The 26,022-nt window shown below is 41.7% G+C and overlaps 1 protein-coding gene across 10 annotated transcripts in view; it reads right to left on the bottom strand.

The window, feature by feature from the left end:
- ARHGAP42 (Rho GTPase activating protein 42) overlaps nt 1–25,794 on the bottom strand; it is a 231,921-nt gene extending 206,127 nt beyond the window's left edge. For 4 of the 10 annotated variants that reach the window (XM_045577764.1, XM_045577763.1, XM_045577769.1 and 1 more), the window contains exons 1-2: nt 25,312–25,793; nt 25,082–25,270 (exon numbers count right to left, since the gene is read on the bottom strand). In XM_045577764.1, the coding sequence (XP_045433720.1) occupies nt 25,082–25,235 (154 nt within the window). In that variant the 5' untranslated portion in view covers nt 25,236–25,270; nt 25,312–25,793. Of the gene's footprint in view, nt 1–25,081; nt 25,271–25,311 lie in introns of those variants that run through there. The other 6 variants (XM_045577765.1, XM_045577767.1, XM_045577768.1 and 3 more) reach the window with 3 other exon arrangements.
- Between the last annotated feature and the right edge of the window lie 228 nt (nt 25,795–26,022).

The following is a 26,022-nucleotide window of genomic DNA, read 5'->3' as shown; positions in this document are numbered from 1 at the left end:
ATGGATTTAATTATTATAATAAATCTATGTGGGAAAATGGCTATCCTAAATTTAAAGTAGAGAAACATGCCTCAGAGAAATCTAAAGAGTTGCCCAAGGTTGTATATTGAATCACGTAGTCAGGATCAATTCCCAAGTTGGCCTAGCTCAGTGGTCGGCAAACATATTAGTCAACAGAGCCAAATACCAACAGTACAATTGAAATTTCTTTTGAGAGCCAATTTTTTAAAACTTAAAATTTTTGTAACACCACTTCTTCAAAATAGACTCGCCCTGGCCATGGTATTTTGTGGAAGAGCCATACTCAAGGGGCCAAAGAGCCGCATGTGGCTCAAGAGCCACAGTTTGCCGACCACAGGTCTAGCTGATGCTGACTCTTATTAGACGGTAGAACTCCCATTTCATGATCTCTGAGTCTCAAGCCTTCTCCTTTTAACTCTGACCCATCTGCTTCAGTATCTGTTACCAAAAAGATAAGGTCATATTTTCCTATGAGGAATTTTCACAGGAGCTAGATTTGCTTCTGATAGTTTATAAAACATTACAAAGGAAATCAAACTCACCACAAGTTTCTGTGTCTTAACCCTTGACAGAAATCTATTCTCAACATAAATCTGGCTTCCAGGAGAACTGTTATTAATGTTTACTAACCCTTCATCAGACCCAACAGCCATCTCCAGGTGTTAGAAGCTGTCCCATCTGCTCAACAAAATTCCTTTCACACCAGAATTTTAGAATTCCCTTTCCAGCTGGTGGTGGAAGAAACATAAGGGACCCCATCAACTTTAGAAGTAGGGGTTGGTGGGAATGGCTGCCTCAGATGGCAGTAAATTATTTCAAATATCACACACAGAAAAAACCACATACAACAATTTGTAAGTTTAATTACAAGTGAATATAAAACTCGATTCGGTATCCATCCTTTGAAGTGTTATATTTTAACAGAACACCAGGTATGATTAATTTGTCCATGAAAATGGTGTGCTTACTGCAACCGAACAAAACAGCCCAGACCTGAATTTGTGTATTTTGACAGCTTTGATGTGCTATTTCTAAAAACTGAAGAGATAAAGTGCTCAAGAGAGCTAGATAAAAGAAGAGAAAGCAAATTAAATAGACCAAAATTAGAGAGAGAGAAGGCAAGGGAAAGTAGATAAAGGATGTGAAGATTATAAATGAAATAGCTAGCAAATTATTTACAGAGAATTGTTAATGGTCTGGAAAGAAATGTTCTCAAAGAGTGAAGACTAACCAGGCCGGCACGGGAGGGGTATCTTATTAATAGTAAGAGTGCCACCCTAGTGTATTTACATACAGCATTTTTTTTTTTTTTGGTAGATTTCACTGTTTTTCCCCAAGCATATTTTTTCCTCACAGAATGACAAAAGCATGTACACAATTCTGTACCTTGCCTTTCCCGCAGATTTATATCATAAGAGCTATATTTAATTGATTAGATAAGTAACTACTGTTAAAGTTTACTAAATTAGTTAAGTCATCTCTATTATTTTCTAAGTTTAATTTTAATTATTTATATATAGGTTGGGACCACAATTCACAAACTGTATTCAGCACCACAACAAATTCACAGGGATGCTGTTAGTTATTAAAAATAGAGAGAAACAGCCAGGACCGGTTTGACTCAGTGGATAGAGTGTCAGCCTGCGGACTGAAAGGTCCTGGGTTCGATTCCAGGCAAGGGCATGTACCTTGGTTGCGGGCACATCCCCAGTGGGGGGTGTGCAAGAGGCAGACCCCCCATTGATGTTTCTCATTGATGTTTCTCTCTCATTGATGTTTCTGACTTATCCCTCTCTCTTCCTCTCTGTGAAAAATCAATAAAATAATTTTTTTTTTTTAAATAGAGAGAAACACAGCTGACATCCTTCATATCTCCTTGGTTAGAAATGAGTCACCAGCTTAAGGAAATGGGTTACCTTCAGTGACTCACCTAATCAGGAGTTACTCCTGATTTGGGGGAGGGTTCTATTCCTGGACAAACTCCGGGTTCTTATGGAAAGGATGAAAGGACACAGAACGCTGGATAGGAAATCAGTATTACCTGGTGTAGAAAAAGGACCATAATTGGGATCACTGTTCAGTACCAATAAACCCTCTAAGGTTTTTGAAACATCACTAATTTACAATCCTATCAGCAGCATAGTAAAAGTAAGAGGCTTAGTAGACCCTAATTAGCAAAAGACATTTAAAAAAATATTTTAGGTAATTAATAGTTAAAAACTGGATAGCCTACTTCTATATTCATTTGCATTTCTCTGATTCCTGGGTAAAGGTTAACAGCTCTATTTTTCCTTTGGTTAATCAACTGCCCTGTGTTGAAAGCTCACTTACCTACTCTTCTTCTAACCCCATTATCTTACAGATGCTAATCTTTGGGTTGTGGATAAATATCAGCAGCAGCTTATATCTGTTGAGAAAAGGTCCTCACTGGACAACACAAACACCTACATTCAAGAGGAATGAAGAGGTAAAGGAATTCTGTAAGACTGTGAGGAAAATGTGGGAAAGTTGGTAAAAAGATTGGTAAGAGCCCTAACCGGTTTGGCTCAGTAGATAGAGTGTTGGCCTGCGGACTGAAGGGTCCAAGGTTTGATTCCCGTCAAGGGCATGTACCTTGGTTGTGGGCACACCCCCAGTGGGGAGTGTGCAGGAGGCAGCTGGTCGATGTTTCTCTCTCATTGATATTTCTAGTTCTCTATCCCTGTCCCTCCCTCTCTGTAAAAAAAAAAAAAAAAAAAAAAAAATTGCCGAAGCCGGTTTGGCTCAGTGGTAGAGCTTCGGTCTGCCGACTGAAAGGTCCCGGGTTCGATTCCGGTCAAGGGCATGTACATTGGTTGCAGGCACATCCCCGGTAGGGGGTGTGCAAGAGGCAGCTGGTCAATGTTTCTCTCTCATCGACGTTTCTAGCTCTCTATCTATCTCCCTTCCTCTCTGTAAAAAAATCAAATAAAAATATATTTTAAAATAATTTAATAAAAAATATATATTTTATTAAATTGGTAAGAGAATGTAGCTCCACAGAAGCCAAGGAACAAGAAACTTCAGGAAGCAAGGAGTGGTTAACAGGATCAAATACACAGAGTCCAGTAAATTGATTACCACAGTGTCCTTTGGATTTGACAAGTAGTCACTTAGAGTCCTAAGCTCTAGAATATCTCTGTGCTAAATTTTCACAAATACAACACAGTCATGTATTCAACAGCTGCATGGCAATAAATACATTCATGGCAGAGTACTAGACAAAAAAAGAGACCCAAACAATAGCGTACAGCAAGCTTGTCAAACTCGCGGCTCACAACGAATATTTTTGAAGCCCATCCAATACAACGGTTATAAGAAATGTTTAAAAAAAAATTTGTAACTCAATTTTTATAACAGCCTGCTATACATAATATTAATAATGAACTACAACATTCGCTAATGACTGATTACTATAACTGTGTTACATTCATTTACCTTATGCACCTTACACGCAGGTGAACAATTTCTCTCCACTAATACTAGCAGAGAATATTTTAGCAGCCCATTGCCACGTCATTAGTCTCATACTGACTTGTTTGGTGTGAGCAACAGGAAATATTTCACTTTTAGAGAACAAAAACAAAAAATAGGTTTATTGGTGTTACGCTTATTAGTTTGTGCAGTTATTCAGTGTCTGGTAAGTTAACGTTCAAGAAAAAATAGTAATTTTTATTAAAATGTTCTATTATTTTGTTAATGATGAATCATTTATTTCAGCCCTTTGTATTCAGCATGTCTTTATGGAAATAAACCTATTTCTATGAAAACTGAAACTTCTGGGTTTTTTTGTAGCCCACATAAACTTAAACCTTGTTTATTTGGCCCGTGTTAACCTTTGAGCTTGAGATGGTTGGGCAAGGCATGGGTACATATAATGTGAGGGGCTGGAGCAGCAGAGATAAAGAAAACTGAGAGCCTAAAGCTAAGTCTCTTCTCTCTGACTAGCTTAATAAGTAATTAAAAAAAAAAAAAAAGTACAGTGTTCATAATATATAAAAGATGAAGTGATTTATAATTCCTAAAAACTAATAATTTAGAGTCTGAAAAGATCATGAAAGAATTGACTAAACTGTCCGTGTTGCGAAAATGAAGCAATCTAAATGTGTGAGCCTGAAGAAGCTTTAAAAATCATTATTTCTGATTTCCCGTTAAGTTCACCAATAACAGCGCATGTTGAGGGTCCCCAAACTCCGTGTCATAATGTATGCAGTGCAAGCTTCATTTCAAATAATGGATGAATGTGGATTTTAGGCAGAAAAAATTCTTTAAGAGATGAAAGTCTTATTCAATCACATAGCTGACACATGATCCAATTTCCTTTTGGTGACTGTAGCAAACTGCAGATGTTTCTTCACTCAAAACGCAATCCTCGCTGGCTTCACTTCCATTTCATATGTAGGCTGCTTTAAATTACTTACCCATAAGTATCACCTTCAACCTGAGAACTTTTAACTCTAAGTATGCTAATAATGAAAAATGTGCCAACAAAAGGGAAATATTTGGTGTACTCGTAAAGGTATAAATGTATACTATATAAATGGTATGTGTTATTGTTTTTTTGTTTTTTTTTTAATATATTTTATTGATTTTTTTTTTTTACAGAGAGGAGGAGAGAGGGATAGAGAGCTAGAAACGTCAATGAGAGAGAAACATCAACCAGCTGCCTCTTGCACACCCCCTACTGGGGATGTGCCCGCAACCAAGGTACATGCCCTTGACCGGAATCAAACCTGGGACCTTTCAGTCCGCAGGCCGATGCTCTACCACTGAGCCAAACCGGTTTTGGCTGTGTTATTGTTTTTAATATTTTAAATGTGTTCATGTGGACATGAAAGAGTAAATGAAAAATAAAATACGGTTTGTCATCATAGGAAGGCATAGAAAATGTTTTCCATTTTGAGCATTTTTAATATTGAGGTTACTTCTGTTGCTCTTGTTGTTGTTAAAAGATATAGTATGATTATAATATTGACCATTTGCTGGTATATCAGGCACTCTGCTAGGTATATCTCAAGAGACTTAATCTTAATGAAAAATAGTCAGTATTATTATTATTATTATTATTATTATTATTATCCCCGTTGTGAAAATGAGAAAACCAGAGCTTAAAGAGAGTGACTCACTGGGCCACTCAGCCACACACACACTCAGCATCTAGTACAGTGCCCCAAGTGCAGTAGGTGATCCCCAATTTCCTGAATAGAGCTGAGTGGATGAAAAATGGACATTCGCATTCTCACATGAGACCCCTAAGCTGTGTTGACTGCCAACATGGAGGTATGCACACGTTACTCTGGGAAACAGAGAAAGGCTGCCCAGGAGATAAAAGGGTGAGCATGGCAACTACCAAGTCTTACCGCCAAGCAGTAACACACACCATGCAGTATCAGCAGCGTGCCCTCAGCGAACAGGAATCCAGAAGAGCAGGGCCTCTGTTTGTTCTGTATTTCCAAGGCCCGGACCAGTATCTGACGTACAGCAAAATGAGTGTGCTGAATGCATACACCAGGAAACCTTCCCTTCTTTTTCTTCACATCCTCCTGGCTCATAGCACTTTGTTCCTTGCATTAACGCCATGTTTTTTTCCTCTCCACTCATCTTGCCACTCTTTACATATACGTAAAAATTGCTTTTATCCTATATTCACATTATGAAATTTTAACATTACATGGAAATGTTTCCTCCTTAAATATCCAACAGGTGATTCTGTTTTCCCCAGCAAATACAAAGGCCATATCTGAATTTGTTATGGGAAGTTAAAACTTTGCTTTAAATTTACATTTAACTCTCATATGCTTCCCATAATTTAAAAAATGTAATATACATGCTTATAAACCTATTAAATTTGTTTATAATGGTGAGTTCCAATACAGAGTTACCATATGACCTAGCAATTCCATTCTGAGGGAAATGCTCAAGAGAATGAAAGCATATGGCCACACAAAACCAGATACATGAATGGTTATAGCATTATTCATAATCGCAAAAACAAAGGAAATAACCAAAATGTCCATAAAATCATAAATGGATAATAAAATGTGGTGGCATATCCATATACTTTAATATTTGACAATAAAAAGAAATAAAATACCAATATATGCTAAAGTATAGATTAACCTTGAAAATATGCTAAGTGAAAGATGTCAGTTACAAAAGTCCACAAATTGTATAATTCCATTTATCCAGAAAGTCCAGAAGAGCAGATCTATAGAAACAAAGTGTATTAGTAATAGTTTCCAGTGGCTAAAGAAGAGAAAGAACGAGAAGTAATTACTATTGGGTATGGGATTAATTTTTAGGTCTATGAAACTAGCCTAAAATTAGATATTATTTCCAAAATACATAAAGAACTCATAATGAAATAGGGAAGAAAAAAAAGTCCGAATAATAAGTTTTAAAAATGGTCAGAGGATCCAAATAGACATTTTTATCAAGAAAACACACAAATGGCCAACAGGTGCAGCAAAAAATGCTCAACATCACTAATCATCAGAGAAATGGAAATCAAACATCTGTTAGAATGACTATCATAAAAAAAAAAAAAGGGATAACAAGTATTGGCATAGATATGGAGAAAAGGAAACCCTTGTGCACTGCTGTTGGGAATATTAATTGCTTCGGCCATTATGGAAAACAGTAATGGAGACTTATTCAAAAATTTAAAAATAGAACTACCAAGTAATCCAACAATCCCATTTCTGGATATACGGTATATCCAAAGGAAACGAAAACAGGATATTGAAGAGATCTGCACTCCCATGTCCATTGCAAAATTACAATAGCCAAGATATGGAAACAATCTAAGTGTCCATCAACAGGTAAATGGATGAAGACGATGTGGCATGCACATGTATGTATAAAACTTTATTCAGTGATGAGAAAGAAGGAAATCCTGCCATTTGTAACAACATAGATGGACCATGAGGGAATAAACCAGACAGAGAAACAGAGAAAGGCAAATACTGGATGAAATTACTTGTATGAGAAATCTTAAAAAAAAAAAAAAAAAAAAAAAAAGACTCATAGGTCAAACTCATAGAAACAGGAAGTAGATTGATAGGTGCCAGGGGTGGAAGGTAGGAGAAATAGGGAAAGGTTGCTAAAGGTACAAACTTTCAGCTATAAGATGAATAAGGTATGAGGATCTAACATAAAACATAGTCACTATAGTTGATAACATTAATTTATATTATTTAAATTTGCTAAAATTTGAACTTAAATGTTCTCACACCCAAAAGAAAAGATGAAATGTGAGGTGATGGCTGTGTTAATTAAGGATTTGGCAGGAATGCTTTCACAATGTATTTGTATATCAAATCATGGTGATGTACACTTTAAATATCTGTCAATTCTATTTGTCAGTCATACCTCAATAAAGCTTAAAAATGTTTTAAAATTAAAATTAGATGGTGGTGATTGATGCACAGCCCTGTAAACATGAAAAATTACTGAATTACAAATTATAAAAAAGATTAATGTTATGGTAGTGAACTATACCTCAATAATGCTGTTTTAATAACATAATAAATGGCATTTTAATGGAAGGCATTCCCATACAATGAAAATTAGCATTCTGGACTGATATCCTCAAAATAACATATACAATGCTTTTTAACAAATAGTAAACAACATAAATCATGAGCACAGTTTCACTTTCTTGGCAATATCTCCTGAATTTGAATTAATACATATTATTGTCACTGATGAAGAGAAAACTCATTCTCTAATGCTGATATCAATTCTTTGAATAAGCCTGCTGTAATTAATCTCATTCTGGTAAATATATATAATATGCCACCAACTTTTTCACTAAGATATTTGTCTTTGTATACAAAGTTTCAGAATTGGTGCCAACATTAAGTGGCTAGTGACAACCTGTGGACTTCTGCATCTCCAAATATTAGTTTGACACACTTCCTGTAAGTCCAGTCATTTAATGGACATGTATGAAAAGTGTTTCACGTATCCAGCCCATAACTGGTGCCAACTCCTAGAGAGCCAACTTGCTAGGGAGAAAAACGGGCAAACCGTTTAAGGATGAATGGTACCAGAAAGTTAGACCTTGGTTCCTGAGTTCTGGCTAAGGAAGAATTCAGAGCCAAGATTCAAATACAAAGGAAAGTTTATTTAAGACAGTCATAGAGATAGAGGAAGAGAGCTGTAAAAGGCTGTGTTTACACAGGAAACAAGTTACAGAGGCAAGAGAAGGGCCCTTGGAGCTCAGGAGCAAGAAAGGCGAAGAGAACATGCCTGGGGAAAGGGTAGGTGGGAAAGGTGCAGGCTGCTCCAGACAGAGCGAGCATCCCCGGGGTCCTCCTTCCTCAGGGCTTCTTATCTGAGGTCTCTGGAGAGAACTGCTATCCAATATTCATCAGCTTTTCCAGGTAAGACTCCTCAGGGTTGTGATCTCTACTGATTGGTCGGTACCAGGGCAGGGGGTCATCGATTATCAAGCTGGTCCTGATGTCACCATGGCATGGCTCCACCGGGCCTTGCTGCCTCTCTAAGCCTGCAGCTGAAACACAGCCAAGGCCTCCCAGCAAATGTCATCTCCAGTTTGACCAAAACTCTGACTGTGTGGTCAAAAGGCCTGGGACGTTGTTCTTAATATTATTTGATGAGGGCCAGACCCTCGTTGTCCTGAAAGCTTAATGCTTAAGGGAGTGGTCATACAAGGGATTGTCTGAGAGCTATAGGAGACTATTCTCTGGCTCCTGTGTTCCTCCTCCAAGGGAGGGTCTATCACCTGACTAGCAATATGCTAGGGGAGGATCCAAACTGCATGACCAGCGCTATGAAAGGTCAGGGGGTCTCAACAGGATCCAGCAATAGATGAGGGGAGGAAAGGTCACCCTGGAGGTGAGGTCTCTTACCCTACAATATTTGTGTTCCAGTTTTGCTTTCCACACTGGTGACCTGTACCTGGCCTAGCATTCCTTCTTTACTCATGCCTATATAATCGTCTTCTATATCAAAATAGGCATATCATCTAAATAAAATATGATGAACATCATGTTTTTTACAAAACCGTGAAATCTCAGATGTGGAAAGATCCTTAAAAAGATAGCTAAAGTATTCCACAGAAGCGATGGCTTACTTTCACTACCAGCCACGTTCATAATGCCAAGCATTCCTGTATGGTCTACAGCACATGTGTCAAACACAAGGCCCGCGGGCCAAATCTGTCCTGCCAGGCCTTGCAATGTGGCCCGCACCACGCTGTCATCACTGCACTCCGCTGCGTTTCCATCACAATGACAGTTTATGACTGTTCAGTAAACCATTCGGCCCGCGATTTAGGCTGGATTTTAGATTTTGGCCCCTTCTCTGATTGAGTTCGACACCCCTAGTCTACAGCATCTCTACGTAGCATGCATTTGCCCAGGTGAGGTAAAGATTCTGCTGGGGAAAGCCACCTCTTACTCTTTTTTTAATTAAACCCAGCGGTCATTGTTGTTTCTAACTCCAATCTAATTTTTCTTTCTAGTCTCAAATTAATATTTATTACCAAGTACCCCACATTGTGCTAGATACTTTGTTACCTTGTTTAATCCTGCAAATATGCCCGTGAAATGAGTATCGCTCCCACATTACAGAGGAGGAAAACCCCACAAAAGCCAAGTGACTAACTAGCTCATAGCCATGTGGCGAGTAAGTGGCAGAACTGGCCTTGAAACGAATTGCTCTGATTGTAAAGCCCAGACTCTTGCTACTATTAGGCTGATTGCTGTTCATGTTAAATCTTCAAGGAACTTATGTAACCCTAAAATGTTCCAATGACTAAAGATTAAACGTTATTAGCACTGCACATGTGTGAGTGACAATGCTAAGCTTGGCTAAAAAGCAACCCCTGTTTCTTCTAGGCCAGTGGTCAGCAAATTAGTCAACAGAGCCACATATCAACAGTACAACGATTGAAATTTCTTTTGAGAGGCAAATTTTTTAAACTTAAACTTCTTCTAACACCACTTCTTCAAAATAGACTCCCCCTGGCCGTGATATTTTGTGGAAGAGTCACCCTCAAGTAGTCAAAGAGCTGCGTGTGGCTCGTGAGCCACAGTTTGCCGACCACGGTTCTAGGCAGATTTAATGTTCATATTATTTGAATAAGTAGAGATTCGTTTAAAATATATTCTGATAGACGTGCAAAACACACACACATACACACACACACATACACACTCACACACACACACACACTCACACACTAAGGACTTAAAAGAAAGAAGAGTGTCTTGCAAATGACATGATGGGTTCTGAATTCTTGTTTCCTCCTCTCCCTCTCTTTCTTCAGTGGATGTGCCAAGCATCACAGTCAGCCAGCCAGGAATGTCTACAGGATTCCAATTTCATTAGAGTAGTCAGAGGAACCAAGGCAATCATGGGAAGAAAAGGACATGCACCCTGACAATCCTGGAAGCATTCATTCACTCACTACTACCGTATTTCCCCAAAAATAAGACATCCTCCGAAAATAAGACCTACCTTCAGGTTTCCTTCTGAGTGAAATATAAGGAATCCCCCCAAAAATAAGGGCCCTCCCCCGGCTCTGTCTCAGAATGCTATTACTAAACATGAGAGATTTGGTCCACTGATTCTGAAAGCAATGGAGTCACAAGAAATTCACCAGGAAATTCAGGAATTGGATTGTTATGATGATGTTCCAGAAGATGATGACATGATTGTCATTGAATAAATGAGTAAATTCTTGATACTGTAGGATTCACAGTTTGTCTGGTTTGTGTTGACAACTACCGTACTACCGTATCGTATACAGGTAATAAATTTCCTTTATTTTCATTTAACAATAAATGTGTACCGTCTTCTTCTCCATGGAAAAATAAGACATCCCCTGAAAATAAGACCTAGTGCATCTTTGAGAGCAAAAATTAATATAAGACACTGTCTTATTTTCGGGGAAATAGGGTATTGCTTGTTCAAGATTATCCAGGATCTGTTTTCTTTCTTTAACCCCTGACCCTGGCCTTTCCCAGCCCTTGCCTCACTTTCCAAGCTGTCCCAAAAGACCAGACTTCCTGTTCACTGTACCCTGTTCCCCTAGCCCCAGGGCAGAACTCCCCTGAAGCTCACAGAGGCCTCAGGACATATTTTTTAATAAAAATCTGTTTTGTCCTCTCTTGGTGATTCTGAAACCAATCCAATCACAATGATATCTATTGTTGTGTGTAACCCAGTTGTTAATTAACTGGAAAGGATCAAAGGGAAGGTGGGCTATTATAGGCATGCCCAGTAAAGTCTGGGTGACACAGGGAAGGTACTTAACTGTCAGTCACACCTGAGAACAGGTCATCAGCCAGGATGGGTGTGGCCACTGCAAGACCACAAAATCTGAGATATACAAGCTCCTTAACAAAGGCGTTTCCTCTCTTACTGCTGTGCCTGACTCCTGGTTTGTGGGGCTCTCAACTCTGTACTCACCCACATGGCCCACAGCCATGTGGACCCCACACCCGATGGACTGATAGGGTGGAACTAGCTTGATGCTGGACTGGACCCAGCTCCGCCACGGAACAGAAACTCGACACTGGCTTTGCTTCCAGCTCTGCTGAATCCCAGCTCAGGGTGTAATTCCACACAAACAAAGCTTTCTACCACATCTCATCCTCCCATGGGAGCCTCCAGAAATCCCAGCGGTACCCCAAGAACCCCCCTCCCACTAGCAAAGGACATGGCAATCCTCACCATTATCCTGTAACAATACCACCTTTCCTGGATCAACTCGCTAACAGGCTCAATTCAGTTTCTGCACTGAGCCAAATGAGTCTTCAATTCTTAATTAAATGTTCTCTTTCTCCCCCCCCCCCCCAAATTCCCCTGCTCCCAGTCCCTCCAGCCCTTTCAATGTCATCATTTCCCTTTCTCGCTAATAACCACTGGGATGGTCTCACCTCAGACATAATTTGCATTCACTAAACATCTGTGCAGCCCAAGATACACCTGGGACAGCGCTTTTTCTGAGTCGCTGTCTGCTTTCACGGCAGAAGCCAACGTGGAAGAAAAAGACCTCTCCTGCAGTTTGGCCAGTTACATTTGGTGAAACTTCCCACTTCTGACAAGTGCAAGTTGTAACCATCATTTTTAATAACTTTTATAGACCAATAAGACTATAAACGTTTAGGCAGAACTAAAGCATCAGCAGCTATGTCCATAACGTCTCCAAGCCTATTCTGCCTGTTCCTAATTCTTAAATTCCAGCCTAAACTAATACTTTCTTGGTTCCCAGATCACAGTAGATAATTATTCATTCGTTTAATAAAAAAAAAAGGCTAAATCAAAACCATGCCACATTTTATAATCATTTCCTACCAAACTGATTTAATTTGGGGAACAAACAAGCCCAGGCTTTACCATTCAATTAAAGCATTTCCACTTCAATAATCTTGTTTATACAGAATGCTAAAAATATTTGTTTAAAAAACCTGATAAAGTGAAGTCTTGAAGAAAGTTGAAATCATTAGGATTACAATGATCCTGCCTAAAGTAAACCAAAATAGTGTGTTTTTATAAAAATGTCATTATGCATTTTTTCCACTGGTCCACACAAAAACCCTAAAAGGAATATGGGGCAAATGCTATTTCCATTTTTTGATGAAAACTTGGTCTACTAGGACAAACGACTAGCACCCATGCCACTACTTAGTACAAAATTCTAGTCCTGGTGCTCGCTGCTGTCCCAAGTAAGCCAGTCCTAATAGTACAGCCAGGCCAGAGCAGTGACGTAGGAAGCCTAGAGAATGCAATATTATTTTTAAAAGTATATTTGCATTGATGTCAGAGAGGAAGGGAGAGAGAGAGAGATGGAAGCATCAATGATGAGAAAAGTCATTGACTGGCCCAAAACCTGGGCATGTGCCTGACTGGGAATCAAACTGTGACTTCGTGGTTCAGAGGTTGATACTCAACCGCTTAACCACACTGGCTGGGCAGGAGGAAGTAAAATTAAAGGGCAAACTTACAGTCCCCACTCCCTGGCTTATTCACTCCAGAGACATTTAAAACCCTCCTCCTCTTAGTAAAAACGCAAACTGATTCATGTTTAGCAATTACTGAGCATCCACAGTGTGGTCAGCACCGATGGGAATCCAGATATCCTTGGCATTTTAGAAGCTTATATCCAAAGACTAAGTAAAATCAAATCAACGGAGACACACTAAGAGAATGCAGCATGACTACAGGGGCATAGATTGGAGTGATACATGTGGAGGAACATCAGTTATCAGCGACAGCAGAAGCTAGCGGAGGCAGGGACAGACCTTACCTTGGCACCTGCTGAGGGAGCAAGGCCCTGCCCACACCTTGATTTTTTACTTCCGGCCTCCAAAACTGTGAGAGAATGCTAGGACATTTCTGTTGTTCTAAGTTAGGGAGTAAAAATCATTTATTTCTGCCGGAACCGGTTTGGCTCAGTGGATAGAGTGTCGGCCTGCGAACTGAGTGGCCCTGGGTTCGATTCTGGTCAAGGGCATGTACTTTGGTTTCGAGCACATCTCCTGTGGGGGGTGTCAAGGAGGTGGCTGATCGATGTTTCTCTCTCATCAATGTTTCTAGCTCTCTCTCTCCCTTCCTCTCTGTAAAAAATAAATAAAATATATTTTTTAAAAATTATTTCTCTCTCTCTCTCTCTCTCTCTCTCTCTCTCTCTCTCTCTCTCTTTCTCTTTATCTCTATCTCTATCTCTATCTCTCTCAGCTTTGAAAAAGTTATTTCTCTCTCTCATTCACACACACACAGAGAAGGAGTATTATGCAGGCAGAGAAAATCAAATGTAAGATGATACAGAATTGTAGCACTAACACAATATGTGGATCTGGGTGGAGTGAAAAAACTCCAATTTAAAACTGGAGTAGACACCCCTGGCCAAGGCTGTGGTTCAATCTCCCATCAGGGTACATACAAGAATCAACCAATGAGTGCATAAATAAGTAGAACAACAAATAGACCTGTCTCTCTCTCTCTCTCTCTCTCTCTCTCTCTCTCTCTCTCTCTCTCTCTCTCTCTCTCTCTCTCTCTTCTCTCTCAAATCAAAGGAACGAACAAAATCTCAAAACCTGGAGAGATGGGAAGAGTTGGAAGGACTCAGATGCTTCTCTGAGATGACCAGGAGGGTGAGGCTATGGCTGAACAAATGAGAACACAAAGAGAACGAGCTGGAGGAGAGGAAGCACTTGGTTTTGACGCACGGAGTCTGGCACACGGTGCCTGAGCCTGCCAGGGGGAGATAGGCAGCAGACAGGTGAAAAGCAGACCCAGGGCTCAGCAGAATGAGGTCTGGGCTGGGAGCTGGGAGCAGATGTTATCACACAAGGAAAGCAAACAGGAAAGGGGCTGGGAAGGAATCCTTGCACACCACCTCCATCTCAGAGGGCAGAGGAAAAAACTGACCATGGAGGGGAATTCAAGAGCATCACACCCTGGGAAAAAGGGACAGTGATGGAGCTGGGATCCAAAGGAAGTAATAACAGTGTTAGAAACGGTTACTTAAGGAAAACCGGGATAGACAAGCGGTCAGTACAAGCCTTTAACGGCCCTGCCTATTGCCTCCCACGTTGACATCATTTTTTCTTGAGTACAGAGCTTTCCCAGGCCTTCTCCAATAGTGGGCCCTTTAAAAAGTCACCCCTATTGTCTCTTACGTTGACAATTTTTCACTGTCCTGCACATTTTCCACCAACTTTTGAAACAGTCAGCAGGTGAATCTCTTATGCCTTTGATTCTCCTGTGTCATGTAATAACTTTTTCAGAGAAGGCACACAAAGTCTAGTAGAAGTTCCAAAACGGTAATACTTAGATTGTCTTCTCAAGCAATTTTAATTTGCTTCTGCTTCTTAATCTCTCCCACCAGCACTCCCATTCCTTTTATTTGAGCTTCAGGGTGTGTGTGTGTGTGGGGGGGGGGGGGGGGTTGGGGGGGCGCAAATCTTTCATTCAGACATTTTAAGGAATAAGAAAATTACATAAATGAAAAGGAGGAAATTCTCACCATGGCAAAGTAAAAATCAATTTACACAGCTTCCATTTGCGAAATGATAACACGCTATACAGGGCGTTCATTTCTGTGAGCCGCTTATCACTCCCCTCCACACAGGAGCACATACCCGCGCTCTGAATTAAATCATCACCTTTCCGGTGAAGCAAAGAGAGAAATGGAGCTGGGTCTTTCATTTGGATCAGTTCCAATATATGTTTGCATACAAGGGGATACTACTGGGTTTGTCTTCTGTAAGCTCACAAGCAGTATTGCTTTTTTAGAATTGTGTGAGGAACTATCATAGACATACTCATTCTCATAGTGAGAAATGAGTCTGACTTCCAAATGAAAAGGGTCATTTTGTGTCTACCCATTGTTTTCCCCCAGAGTAAAACCGAGGTCTGGGACAGTGCTAGTAATGTGGCAAAGTCATGTACATGCTGCATTTTCCCAGGGGTTTTTTTGTTGTTGTTTTTTGTTTTTTCTTCATTTCACCTGACATTGACAACTAGGCCAGGATGGTCTCTGTCCCTCACAAAATACCTCTCCATCACACCAATAATCATCCTAATCAGATAAGCCAACAACATTTTAAAAAGTCATGGTTTGGCACTTTTAAAATACCATCAGGAATGAGACTTGTATCACAGAATTCAAAAATGTTAAATCTGTTGGTGGGAATGCAGATTGGTGCAGCCACTATGGAAAATAGTAAGGAATTTACAAATAAATAAATAAATAAATAAATAAATAAAAATTTAAATTTTAAAAAAAATTAAATGGAACTCTCACTTGACCCAGCAATACCACTTCTAGGAATATATCCTAAGAAAACAGAAACCCCAATAAGAAAGAATAAATAGACCCTTATGTTGACAGCAGCACAATGTACAATAGCTAAGATCTGGAAACAGCCCAAGTGCCCATCAGGAGACAAGTGGATCAAAAGCTGTAGTACATTTTACAGCCTGGAACATTACACAGCTGTAAAAAAGGATATCTTACCCTTTGTAATAGCATGGAGTGACCTGGAGGGTATTATGCTAAATGAAATAAGCCAGTCAGAGAAAGAGAAATATCACATGATCTCATCTGTAAGTGAAATCTAATGAATATTATAAACTGACAATTGATATAGGTTCAGAGACATGGAGGCATGAAATAGACTGATATATCTCAGAGGGGATGGGAGAGAGACAGGAAAAGATTAACCAAAGAACTCACATACGTATATGCATAACCAACAGACACAGACAATAGTGTGGTGAAGGCCTGGGTTGGGGCAGTGGCTAGGAGGAGGGGGGGAAAGCAGGAAAAGATTGGGGAAATCTATATTCCTGTCAACAATAAAATAAAATAAAATTTTTAAAAGAGCAGGCATGGCCAAAAAAATAAAAAAATCTATATTAATATAAAATAATCTACCAAGAGTTCATTATTAGTCTTCTCCTACCTATCCCCACCATGTAAAAATTACAATTAGACAAATTACTCTCAAATGAAAGATTCAAACCCATAGAAAAATTAGGGCTTATTTTTTCTTCTTGTATGCTTCTGCAACAAAGGAAAAAGGTTGGAAAATATGGAGATTTTTAGCCCCTCAAAAGTATCTTACTATTCCACAATTCACTTTATTCTAAAGCAAATCACATTCCTTACACAAAGTGTTGTACATGTGTGTTTTGCCATAACACTTTCTTCAGCATTACAACTGCATTCTTGTTAATAAAATCAGAATACTGTAGATATGACCAATGGTGTATTCCGAATAATCAAAGCATTCCAGATAGAGGCAATCCCACAGAGAAGGAACCAAATTGTCAGTAATATCCAGGCCGACATTGAAATTCACCTGGTCAAAGGCAAAGCTTTAAAATAACTACATAGCCACTGACTTATCCCGTAAGCATCCTGCTCCTTTTCCTTTGCTCTAAGGGCAGTTGTTAGGGAAGTTGCTGCATTTATATAAAACCCAGCCATTAAAGTCGGAATATAGCAGCTGCAAAGATGAAGCACAGATTCCATGCTCCTAAGAGCCAGATGCTCAGCAACTGGTTTTAATTTTCAGGATGAAAGTCCGTGAGAAGCAGGTAGCGAGACCTTGGTTGATGAGGCCAGATCCACTGAGGATACACTATCAGGAAATTAGATGCTGGCAGATGTTCGGCCGGTTGGAGGGAAATGGAAGGCGGGCAGAGCTGCAAGCTGAAACTGGTGGATGGCAAGTGGAATTGGGGAGGTTGGCACCTGCCTGGAAGCTGAAATGAGTAGAAATTGCCCTCCAGAACGGCTGGGGCCAGAACAGTGAGCCATCAACTCTGACAAGAAACAATATTCATGAAAGAGATTCAAGACTAAATAACCCCCTTTCCTTCACCCCGTCTCATCTGTCCACAGGAAACATCTCTTGTTGCATAGTATTGACTGAATGTGGTTTAATACCTTAAAATGTTAATCTAATCTCTCTCTTTATGAATCTAGAGAAGAGTTGCTCCTCTCTATGCACAGACCTCTTGAATAAAATTGCACTTGGCATCAAAACAACGCTGAACATAAACTTTATTATCATTTTTCTTATATAATCATGAGCAATACTTATGCAACAACAGAGTTATTTCATTCTAAGAAATGTCAATAGTTGAAAGGATATTTGTTAAAGCAGCTTTTCACTGACTTAAAAGTTTAGCAGTTACCTGGGTTTTTGCACTTTCAGAGTACCTTGATCTTAACTCATAGGAGGGGTGAAAAAGTTGGTTCTTGGTGAGGCATTCTTCTCCACTAAAAGCGAGAAACATTTTCTGTTCTCCCAGCAACCCCTCCCCTGGCCATCCAACAGGACAGCCCCTCAATGACTACCTTCTGAAAAAGGAAATCAATGGAAATAAAGATACACACTTTTAAAGGGCACCTACTAAGCTCTTGGTGAGAATCAGTACGAGGGGTAGAGGGAAGTACTCAGCCAGCTCCATTTAACTCCACTTTGATGAGCACCAAGGCTCCAATTTAAAGGTTAGGACGAGTATAACTGCTTTAACTTGTCCATGTCTCTGAAGCAGAGCCCTTAAAGTACCACACTCCTAATCCAGCAGTTCCTAAAATTCAATGCAGTTCATGTGAAGAATACAGTAACTTCTGCTCACTGAACTCAAATTCTCATGACTGTAAGAATCAAATGAATGGATTTAGCAACTCCACATTCACACCTTTGAGTAGATTGGCCAACTAAGCAAGCAAAAGGGCCCTGGTGGAATAAGCTGCAATAGGTCTTACAGGGTAAACAATGATCCATGAGTTCCACTTAAGCTAAAGAAAAACAAACACCGAGGTGCAAATTTAAATACCAAAACTAGCCTAAAACAATGGCAGTTCTCACTGAAAGTTGAAGGACGACCAAGTAAATAGCGCAATAACTATAGAAATTTTTTCATGCCCTCCCCAGTTTGGCACAGTGGATAGAGCGTCAGCGTGTGGACTGAAGAGTCCTGAGTTCGATTCCGGTCAAGGGCACATGCCCAGGTTGCAGGCTCAATCCCAGTAGGAGATGTGCAGGAGGCAAGCAATCAGTGATTCTTTCTCATCACTGACGTTTCTATCTCACCCTCCCTCTCGATTGCTCTCTGAAATCAATAAAAATATATTAAAAAAGAAATGTCTGTCAAATGTCTTAAACTTGTCTTTTTTCTTACCTTCATTTTACCCCTTCACTGTACCACCAAAAACTGGTAGCAAAGAGGACCTCAAACATACACACAAAACAGAGACGTGCTTAGAGTGGAAAAAAATAAAACAAAAAAAAAACAGGTGATACCTGGCTAAAGGTGAGTTTGTGAAACACAGCAGAAGGAAGGCAGGGGTACCTACCTCACCCTTTCTAAGATATTTCAATGTAGCCTTTCCATGTAGGGTCCTCTTTTACTATAAACAGCTATTTAACCCCCAGGTTTTAAGGGCACATAGCAGAGTGCTTTAAATGGAGGTCTGTGGACACTAAGGGTAGACACCCTTAAGAAATTGTGTGCTTACTTACCTCTTACTGGTGTGTCAACTGCTTATTCTACATAACTTCTAAGCAACCGACTTCTGCCACTCACCTTAGGTGACTGTGTTATTGTGTCACGGATCACTAGCACCAGGAACTAGGCTTTAAGAACCGAGGCAATATGACCAATAAATAAATAAAGTTTGTGATAGAGAGAAGGTCATCCTTATTAGGGCAAGAAGATTTTAAAGAATCACAGTTTCAATCAGTGAAAACAGCGAGAAAGTGAATCATCGACACACAAGATATTATCGGCAGTATTTATATGACACGAAATTTTGATTCAGCAAAACGTCATCCATGAGATTAATTAAATGTAGTTGAAAAGGTTTTTATTGATTTCACAGTATTATTTACATTTAATTTGTAAAGTCATTAGCTTTGAATAAGATTGTACGAATATGCATAAGAATTATAGTTTCATATTGTATATATTTATTGATCATAATAAATGTAATCTATATTATTGTAGAATCCATTAACTTTTTTTTTTTTTCCTTTAAAAGCAGCACAGACGTACAAGTTTGAGAAACAGTATCCTAAAGGCAGAGGAAAAGGCTGGCTGATTCCACCTAAGGCAATTAGAGGAAGGAGAATGATAAGGAGAGATGGCCCAGATGCTGTAGGACAGGGTGGAGTAAAGAATGTTGATACATCCTCCCCACCCATGCAATTCAATTCCAAAGAGTCCAATTCTATTTCTGTCATATTCTCTCTCTCTCTCTCTCTCTCTCTCTCTCTCTCTCTCTCTCTCTCTCTCTCTCTCTCTCTCTCTCTCTCTCTCTCTCTCTCTCTCTCTCTCTCTAGTTGATACATCCTCCCCACCCATGTAATTCAATTCCAAAGAATCAAATTCCATTTCTGTCTTTCTCTCTCTCTCTCTCTCTCTCTCTCTCTCTTTCTCTCTCTCTTCTTTGGTTTTGTTTGTTTGTTTCTGTTTTTTTGGGGGTGTGGGGGTGTGAGGGAGAGTATCTGTCTATTTTTGCAATAACAAAGCTCGACTTATGGTTCTTTGAATTCAAAAGTATAAAGAAAGAGAAAGGGGGAAATATATAAAAAAGTCATTTTGAAATGTTTCTTTGAAACATGAAAAGAGAAAATAAATAAAGAAAACTAGCCTATAATTTCACAACTCAAATTTTAAGACTAGCACCTGTTGCCAAGCTGGCATGACTCAGTGGCTGAGCACTGACCTATGAGCCAGGCAGTCACAGTTCAATTCCTAGTTAGAGCATATGACCAGGTTGCAAGCTCAATCCCCATTGTGGGGCATGCAGGAGGCAGCAGATCAATGATTCTCTCTCATTATTGATGGGATGTTTGTACCTCTCTCTCCCTCTCCCTTCCTCTCTAAAATCAATAAAAATATATTAAAAAACAAACAAACAAAAAAGACTAGTACCTAATAAAGAACAAAGTTTGTGGAATAACATTTGGAAAAGGGTGGAGATTTTGAGTCATACAGCATGAACTAAAACCCAGTTCACTCAGTATCAAATGTTCTCACATATCACTCACCAAATGGTCATGTGTCTTGTAATAAAATGAACAAATAATCTTAGCAGTAAGATTTTTATAGATGTTCCCTCATTTTACAGAAAAGGTAGGACCCAGAGAAGATAAGTTACTTACTAATTATCACACAGCAATGGACAGCACCAAACTTAAACTCAGGCCTATGTCAATCCACTGAATAAACTGTCATCCATTTCCCCAAGACCAGATGTGAATATGAAATGCAATCACTCACTCGAAAATATGTCAAGTATCTTAGATATATTTGAAATGGAAAGCATCTTCTTAAGGTCTAAACTTATAAGGATCCTTGTAAATACTCCACCAAAGACACCTTACATCATGAATCAGAGGTCAAGGAGTATATATAACTCCTACTGGAGCAGTCACGCATGAATTGATCAAAAGTGCATGCCAACATTCTCACCAGAAAAGTTATTAACTAAGATGAAAATAATAGCAGATGCCTAGAAATGTGCTGATTGTACAAGAAAGTTATAGTAAGAAACCATTAATTGTTAATGAAAACAACAGCAAAGTACTTTTAAAAAAAAAGGAAAAAAACCAAACCTGAAAAGGATCATGGAAACACTACTGAATCAGTAGGTATAGAGAAGGAAAGGCTTGGTTTCAGGATAGAGAAGGTGAAGGCTTTCTGAGACAGAAAGGGAAAACAGTCTGAGTGGGCAGGCTGGGGGGAAGGAGGGCTCCCTTCTAAGCAGGCTGCACTGACTTGGCCACTCCAGACAGCAGGCAGTCAGCAGCTGCAGCCCAGCCTCAGAGCATCCTCCCCAAGGGCCAGAAGGTGGCTCGGTGGGAAAAACCAGTGCCATCATGTGACTTCAAGGGTTCCTCTGCTCCAAATCTTTCCTATGTGGCAGCTGAGGCTGGGAATTCTATTACCAGGGAATAAAATGCTTTTCTTCCACAACGAGAGAAGGAATAATCAAATGTTACATTGCAGCCATGCTTTGCTTAACGACAGAGAAATATTCTGAGAAATGCATCATTAGATTTTGATTTCATTACTAGAGGCCCAATGCATGAAATTTGTGCAGGAGTAGGCCTTCCTTCCCCCAGCACCCAGGACCCAGGCTTCCCTCCCACCTCCTGCAGGCACCCAACCCAGGCTTTCCAGCAGCCCCGGCTTCATCCGGAAGGTCGTCCCAGAAGGTCATCCAGAAGGACGTCTGGTCTAGTTAGCATATTATGCTCTTATTATTATAGATTGTGTGAGCATCTGTACTCACACAAACCTAGGTTGTATGGCCTACAATACACCTAAGCTATATGATATAGCCAGTTGCTTCTAGGCTACAAACCACTATAGCATGTTGCTATATTAAATGCTGTGGGCAATTTGAACACTATATGTGTTTATCTAACCATAGAAAAGTACAGTAGAAATATGGTATAAAAGATAAAATAGGGGTCCTGGCCAGTGTGGTTCAGTTGGCTGGAGCATTGCCCATGAACCAAAGGGTCATGGGTTTGATTCCTGATCAGGGTACATACCCAGGCCTCGGGTTCGATCCCGAAAGTGCAAGAGGCAGCTAATGGATGTTTCTCTCTGGCACCGATATTTCTCTCGGGCATCAATGTTTCTTTCTCTCTCCCTTCCTTTCTCTCTAAAATCAATAAAAACATATCCTTGGGTGAGGATTTTAAAAAAGATAAAATATGGTACATATGTATAGGGCACTTACCATGAATGGAGCCTGCAGGACTGAAAATCACTTGGGGTGGGTCAGTGAGTGGTAAGTGAATGAGAAGCCGGGGACATTACTGTACACCACCACAGACTACAAACACTGTACTCTTAAGCTGCACTAAATTTATAAAGCCACGTGAGATTAAATCAAGTACAAGAGACAATATGCACTCCGAAGAACAGGAGCTACATGAAGCTGGTGCTACGTGGCATTCTATTTTGCAGCAAATTTTCATTTAAGTACAAAGGGTACAGTCTGAAATAGGACAAAAGCTATTGTGCAGTAAATACGTAAACTAGTAATGCAGTCATTTATTATCATGTACTATGTCCTGCACATAATTATTTGTGCTATCCTTGTATAGGACCAGCAGCGCAGTAGGTTTGTTCCCACCAGTATCCCCACAGACACGCAAGGAATGCGCCACGCTACAACTATACTTCACCAACCATAGGAATTTTCCAGCTCCTTTATAACCTCTGGCCCCACTGCTGCTGTCCGAAATGCTGCTGTACAGCACGTGACTATAATGCACTCCCACCACAAATCTACGGATCCTAGAAAGACAGCAGGTTGAATAGTTGAGTGCGTAAGGCCAAAGTCACAAGGCAGGGTCTACTCGTTCTTGAAACTTGCACTCAAGATTTCTTCCCTTAAGATGGGAAGAACGGATCTGGAAGAACGGAAAATCACCTGGTTTCTGCAAGGCTGGACTCAAACATCATAATAAAGCACACAATGTTACTAGGAAAATAACTAGTAACCACAGTAATGTAAGGATTGTCAACTTTTGAAACACTCACACTGATCTCCAGCAGTGAACTGAAATGTCATTTGTAGATCCTTCCGCACCTCCAGCGAGAGTTGGCCCAGCTTTTAGCACTCTGAGGTGGGGAAACGTTTTGAAGAGGCATCACGCCCTCTAAAGAGCCGTGGTTCTCAACCTTCCTAATGCCAGGACCCTTTAATACAGATTTAATGAATCGCTGGCAAGGTCACCTAAGATCATCGGAAAACACAGATATTTATGATTCATTAAAAGTAGCAAAATTACAGCTATGAAGTAGCAACGAAAATAATTTTATGGTTGGGGGGTCACCACAACATGAGGAACTGTATTAAAGGGTAGCGGCATTGGAAAGGTTGAAAACCACTGTTAAGCGACAAGGAGGCTAATCCCAAGAACTCCAGCAGGATTCGCAAACCCAAAGGAAGGGGGGGAGGGCTCGCATTTGTCTATACGCAGGATGGGAAGAAGGCAGATAAGTTATGTTTTTCACAAATCAGTAAATATTGTTACCAGCAGTAGCCTCAGCTTCAGAAATTGAATGAATGTGGGCATAAAACACATTTCTCTTACCCGGTTAAGTAACATAAGTGATAAGTAAATGTGGTAGCATTTGGGATGATGAAAGGAAAAAAGGATTTGGAAGCACAGTGGTTTCAATAAATTTTGAAAATATATTCTTATTGATTTCAGAGAGAGAGAGGGAGAGACAGAAACATCAATAATGAGAGTCAGTGATCAGCTGCCTCCCGCATGCCCCCCACTGGGGATGGCGCCTGCAACCCCTGGCATGTGCCCTGACCCGGAATTGAGCTGTGACCCTATGGCTCATAGGTCTACGCTCAACCACTGAGCCACCCCGAGGCGGGCTAATTTCAATACATTTTGCTGAACTCCATCCTTGGGATTATTAACACGTGCTTCACAATACAGATCAGATACTAGTGTTGCCTTTTTCTGACACACATACACCTCCCCCAGGTTGTGACTGACCTTGTACTTGACCTATACAATGATGCTTCCCCTATATTTGCCTTAGGGATTGCTGGGTCATCCACAGGCCTCCCCACTTGATGAAAACACTTCGCCAGCCATCAGAGGCCAGAGATACCAGTACTTCTGCTCATTGGCTAAGGCTCTCAGAAGCTTCTATTAAGATGTAACTATGAGTTTCTTTTCCTAAGGTCCTAGTAATTCAAAGTGCAGATCCAGTTCCTGGGTGTGGGATGGGAAGTGGCAGAAGCCCCTGAGGGCATGCTTTACTCCTTTGGAGGATCAGAGATTCTGACTGGCCTTCAGGGACTCCACCATCACCGGATTTACAATGCAAACCCCACACTGGGATGCTTGTAAAAACTTGTCCTGAGATAAAATCCACTGGCCCGTGCGGTCTTCCATCATCTCCCTTTTATAGGACCAATAGCTCGGTAGGTCTGTTCACACCAGTATCGCCACAAACTCTACAAATGCATGTGTGTGTTTTTTTAAAGCCAACTCAAAAAGATGGTGCCCGGTGAAGAGCCACTGATATACATAGGGAATGAATCCTATTCTTTGAATACCACTAAACAGATGGGCTCTGCTCAGCCTTAAAACAAACTCTTGAATCCTTCCTTGAGGATTATTGTTAAAGTGCTCAAATTAATAATAATAATAATAATAATAATAATAATAATAATAATTCTTTCTTTTAAAAGGCCAACAGTCCCCAACTTTTTCCCCCCAGCCCGTTATACAAAAAGCTGGCTTTTGCACAACTCCACTCCGGATCCATCCCAGTGTCTATCCAGGTGAGAGCTGTCCCTTCTCTGCGGCCTGGAGGGAAGTCCAGAACACCCAGAACAAACTTTGTCGGCCACCAGCAGGGGTGCTCTTCAGCTTTTGTCCCCAAACCCATTCAAACAAAAGAAGCCCCGTCTCCTCCTTCCCAGCTCCGCGGACCCGCGCCCGTGGGGTCAGCCCGGACCCCCCGGCCCTCCCCCGCCCGCCGCACTCACTCCGCAGCGCCCCGATGAGCAGGGAGCCGTCCTTGATCAGCTCTTTGATGAACTTGTTGGTCCGCTCCAGCTCGATCTCGTGGCACTGCAGGCGCTCCCTGAAGTCCGGGCTGTCCAAGTAGGAGTCGCTGAACTCCAGGGTGGGCAGCCCCATGGCCCCGGCGCTGCCCGCGGCCGCGGGGGACCGGACTGACTGTCCCCCGGCGCTCAGGGCGGGGGCGGGCGGGGACCGGGGCCGGCGGGCCGGGCGGGGGCCGCGCCGGGACGCGGGGGGACTGCGCGGAGGAAGCGGGCCCCGCGCGCCCCGCCGTGGGCGCCGGGCTCCCGTGGCGCGCGATCGCGGGGGGCAGAGGGGAGACTCAGTGCGCACCAGGGGCGAGGCGGGCGCGGGCGGCGCCGGGGGTGGGCCGAGGCGCGGGTCCGCTCAGGGTGTCGCCCTGGCGGCGCATGGTCGCTGCTGCAGCGAGGCGGGAGGCTCCGGGCCGCGGCGGGAGCAGGAAAGTTGCCTCCGGCCCGCACCACACTTCCGGCAGCTCCGATCCCCGCTCCCGGGACAGAGGGCGTGTGTGTGCGCTGAGAGCCCGGAGCGCCGCCGCCGCCGCTGCGGGCCGTGCCGCCGGGCCAGCCCTCCCCGCCTCCGCGGACGCAGGCTCGGAGCGCTCGCGGCGAATGGGACCCGGGCTCCGGGACCCTCCCCCGCTTCCGCGCTCCCACCCCGCCACCCCGCCCCTGCTCCTCCCGCTCACCCTCCTGCCCCGGCCCCGCCCCGCCCGCACTGCGCTCCCAGCCTGCGCCCTGGGCGGTCACCCTGCCCCCCACACCCCCGCTGGGCTCCTGGCAGTCTCTGTGGTGACAGTTCTTCGGGGTCCCCTGCACTCCACAGGAGGTTCTCAAACCCCCAGCGTAGCTCTGTTCTACCCCTCGGCCCGCCCCCCACCCTC

Source organism: Pipistrellus kuhlii, unplaced genomic scaffold (assembly GCF_014108245.1).
Source record: "Pipistrellus kuhlii isolate mPipKuh1 unplaced genomic scaffold, mPipKuh1.p scaffold_m20_p_9, whole genome shotgun sequence".
In the NCBI taxonomy this organism is placed as follows: Eukaryota; Metazoa; Chordata; class Mammalia; order Chiroptera; family Vespertilionidae; genus Pipistrellus; species Pipistrellus kuhlii.
The sequence above is the reverse complement of the archived record's forward strand: the minus strand, read 5'-3'. Positions and strand labels throughout refer to the sequence as shown.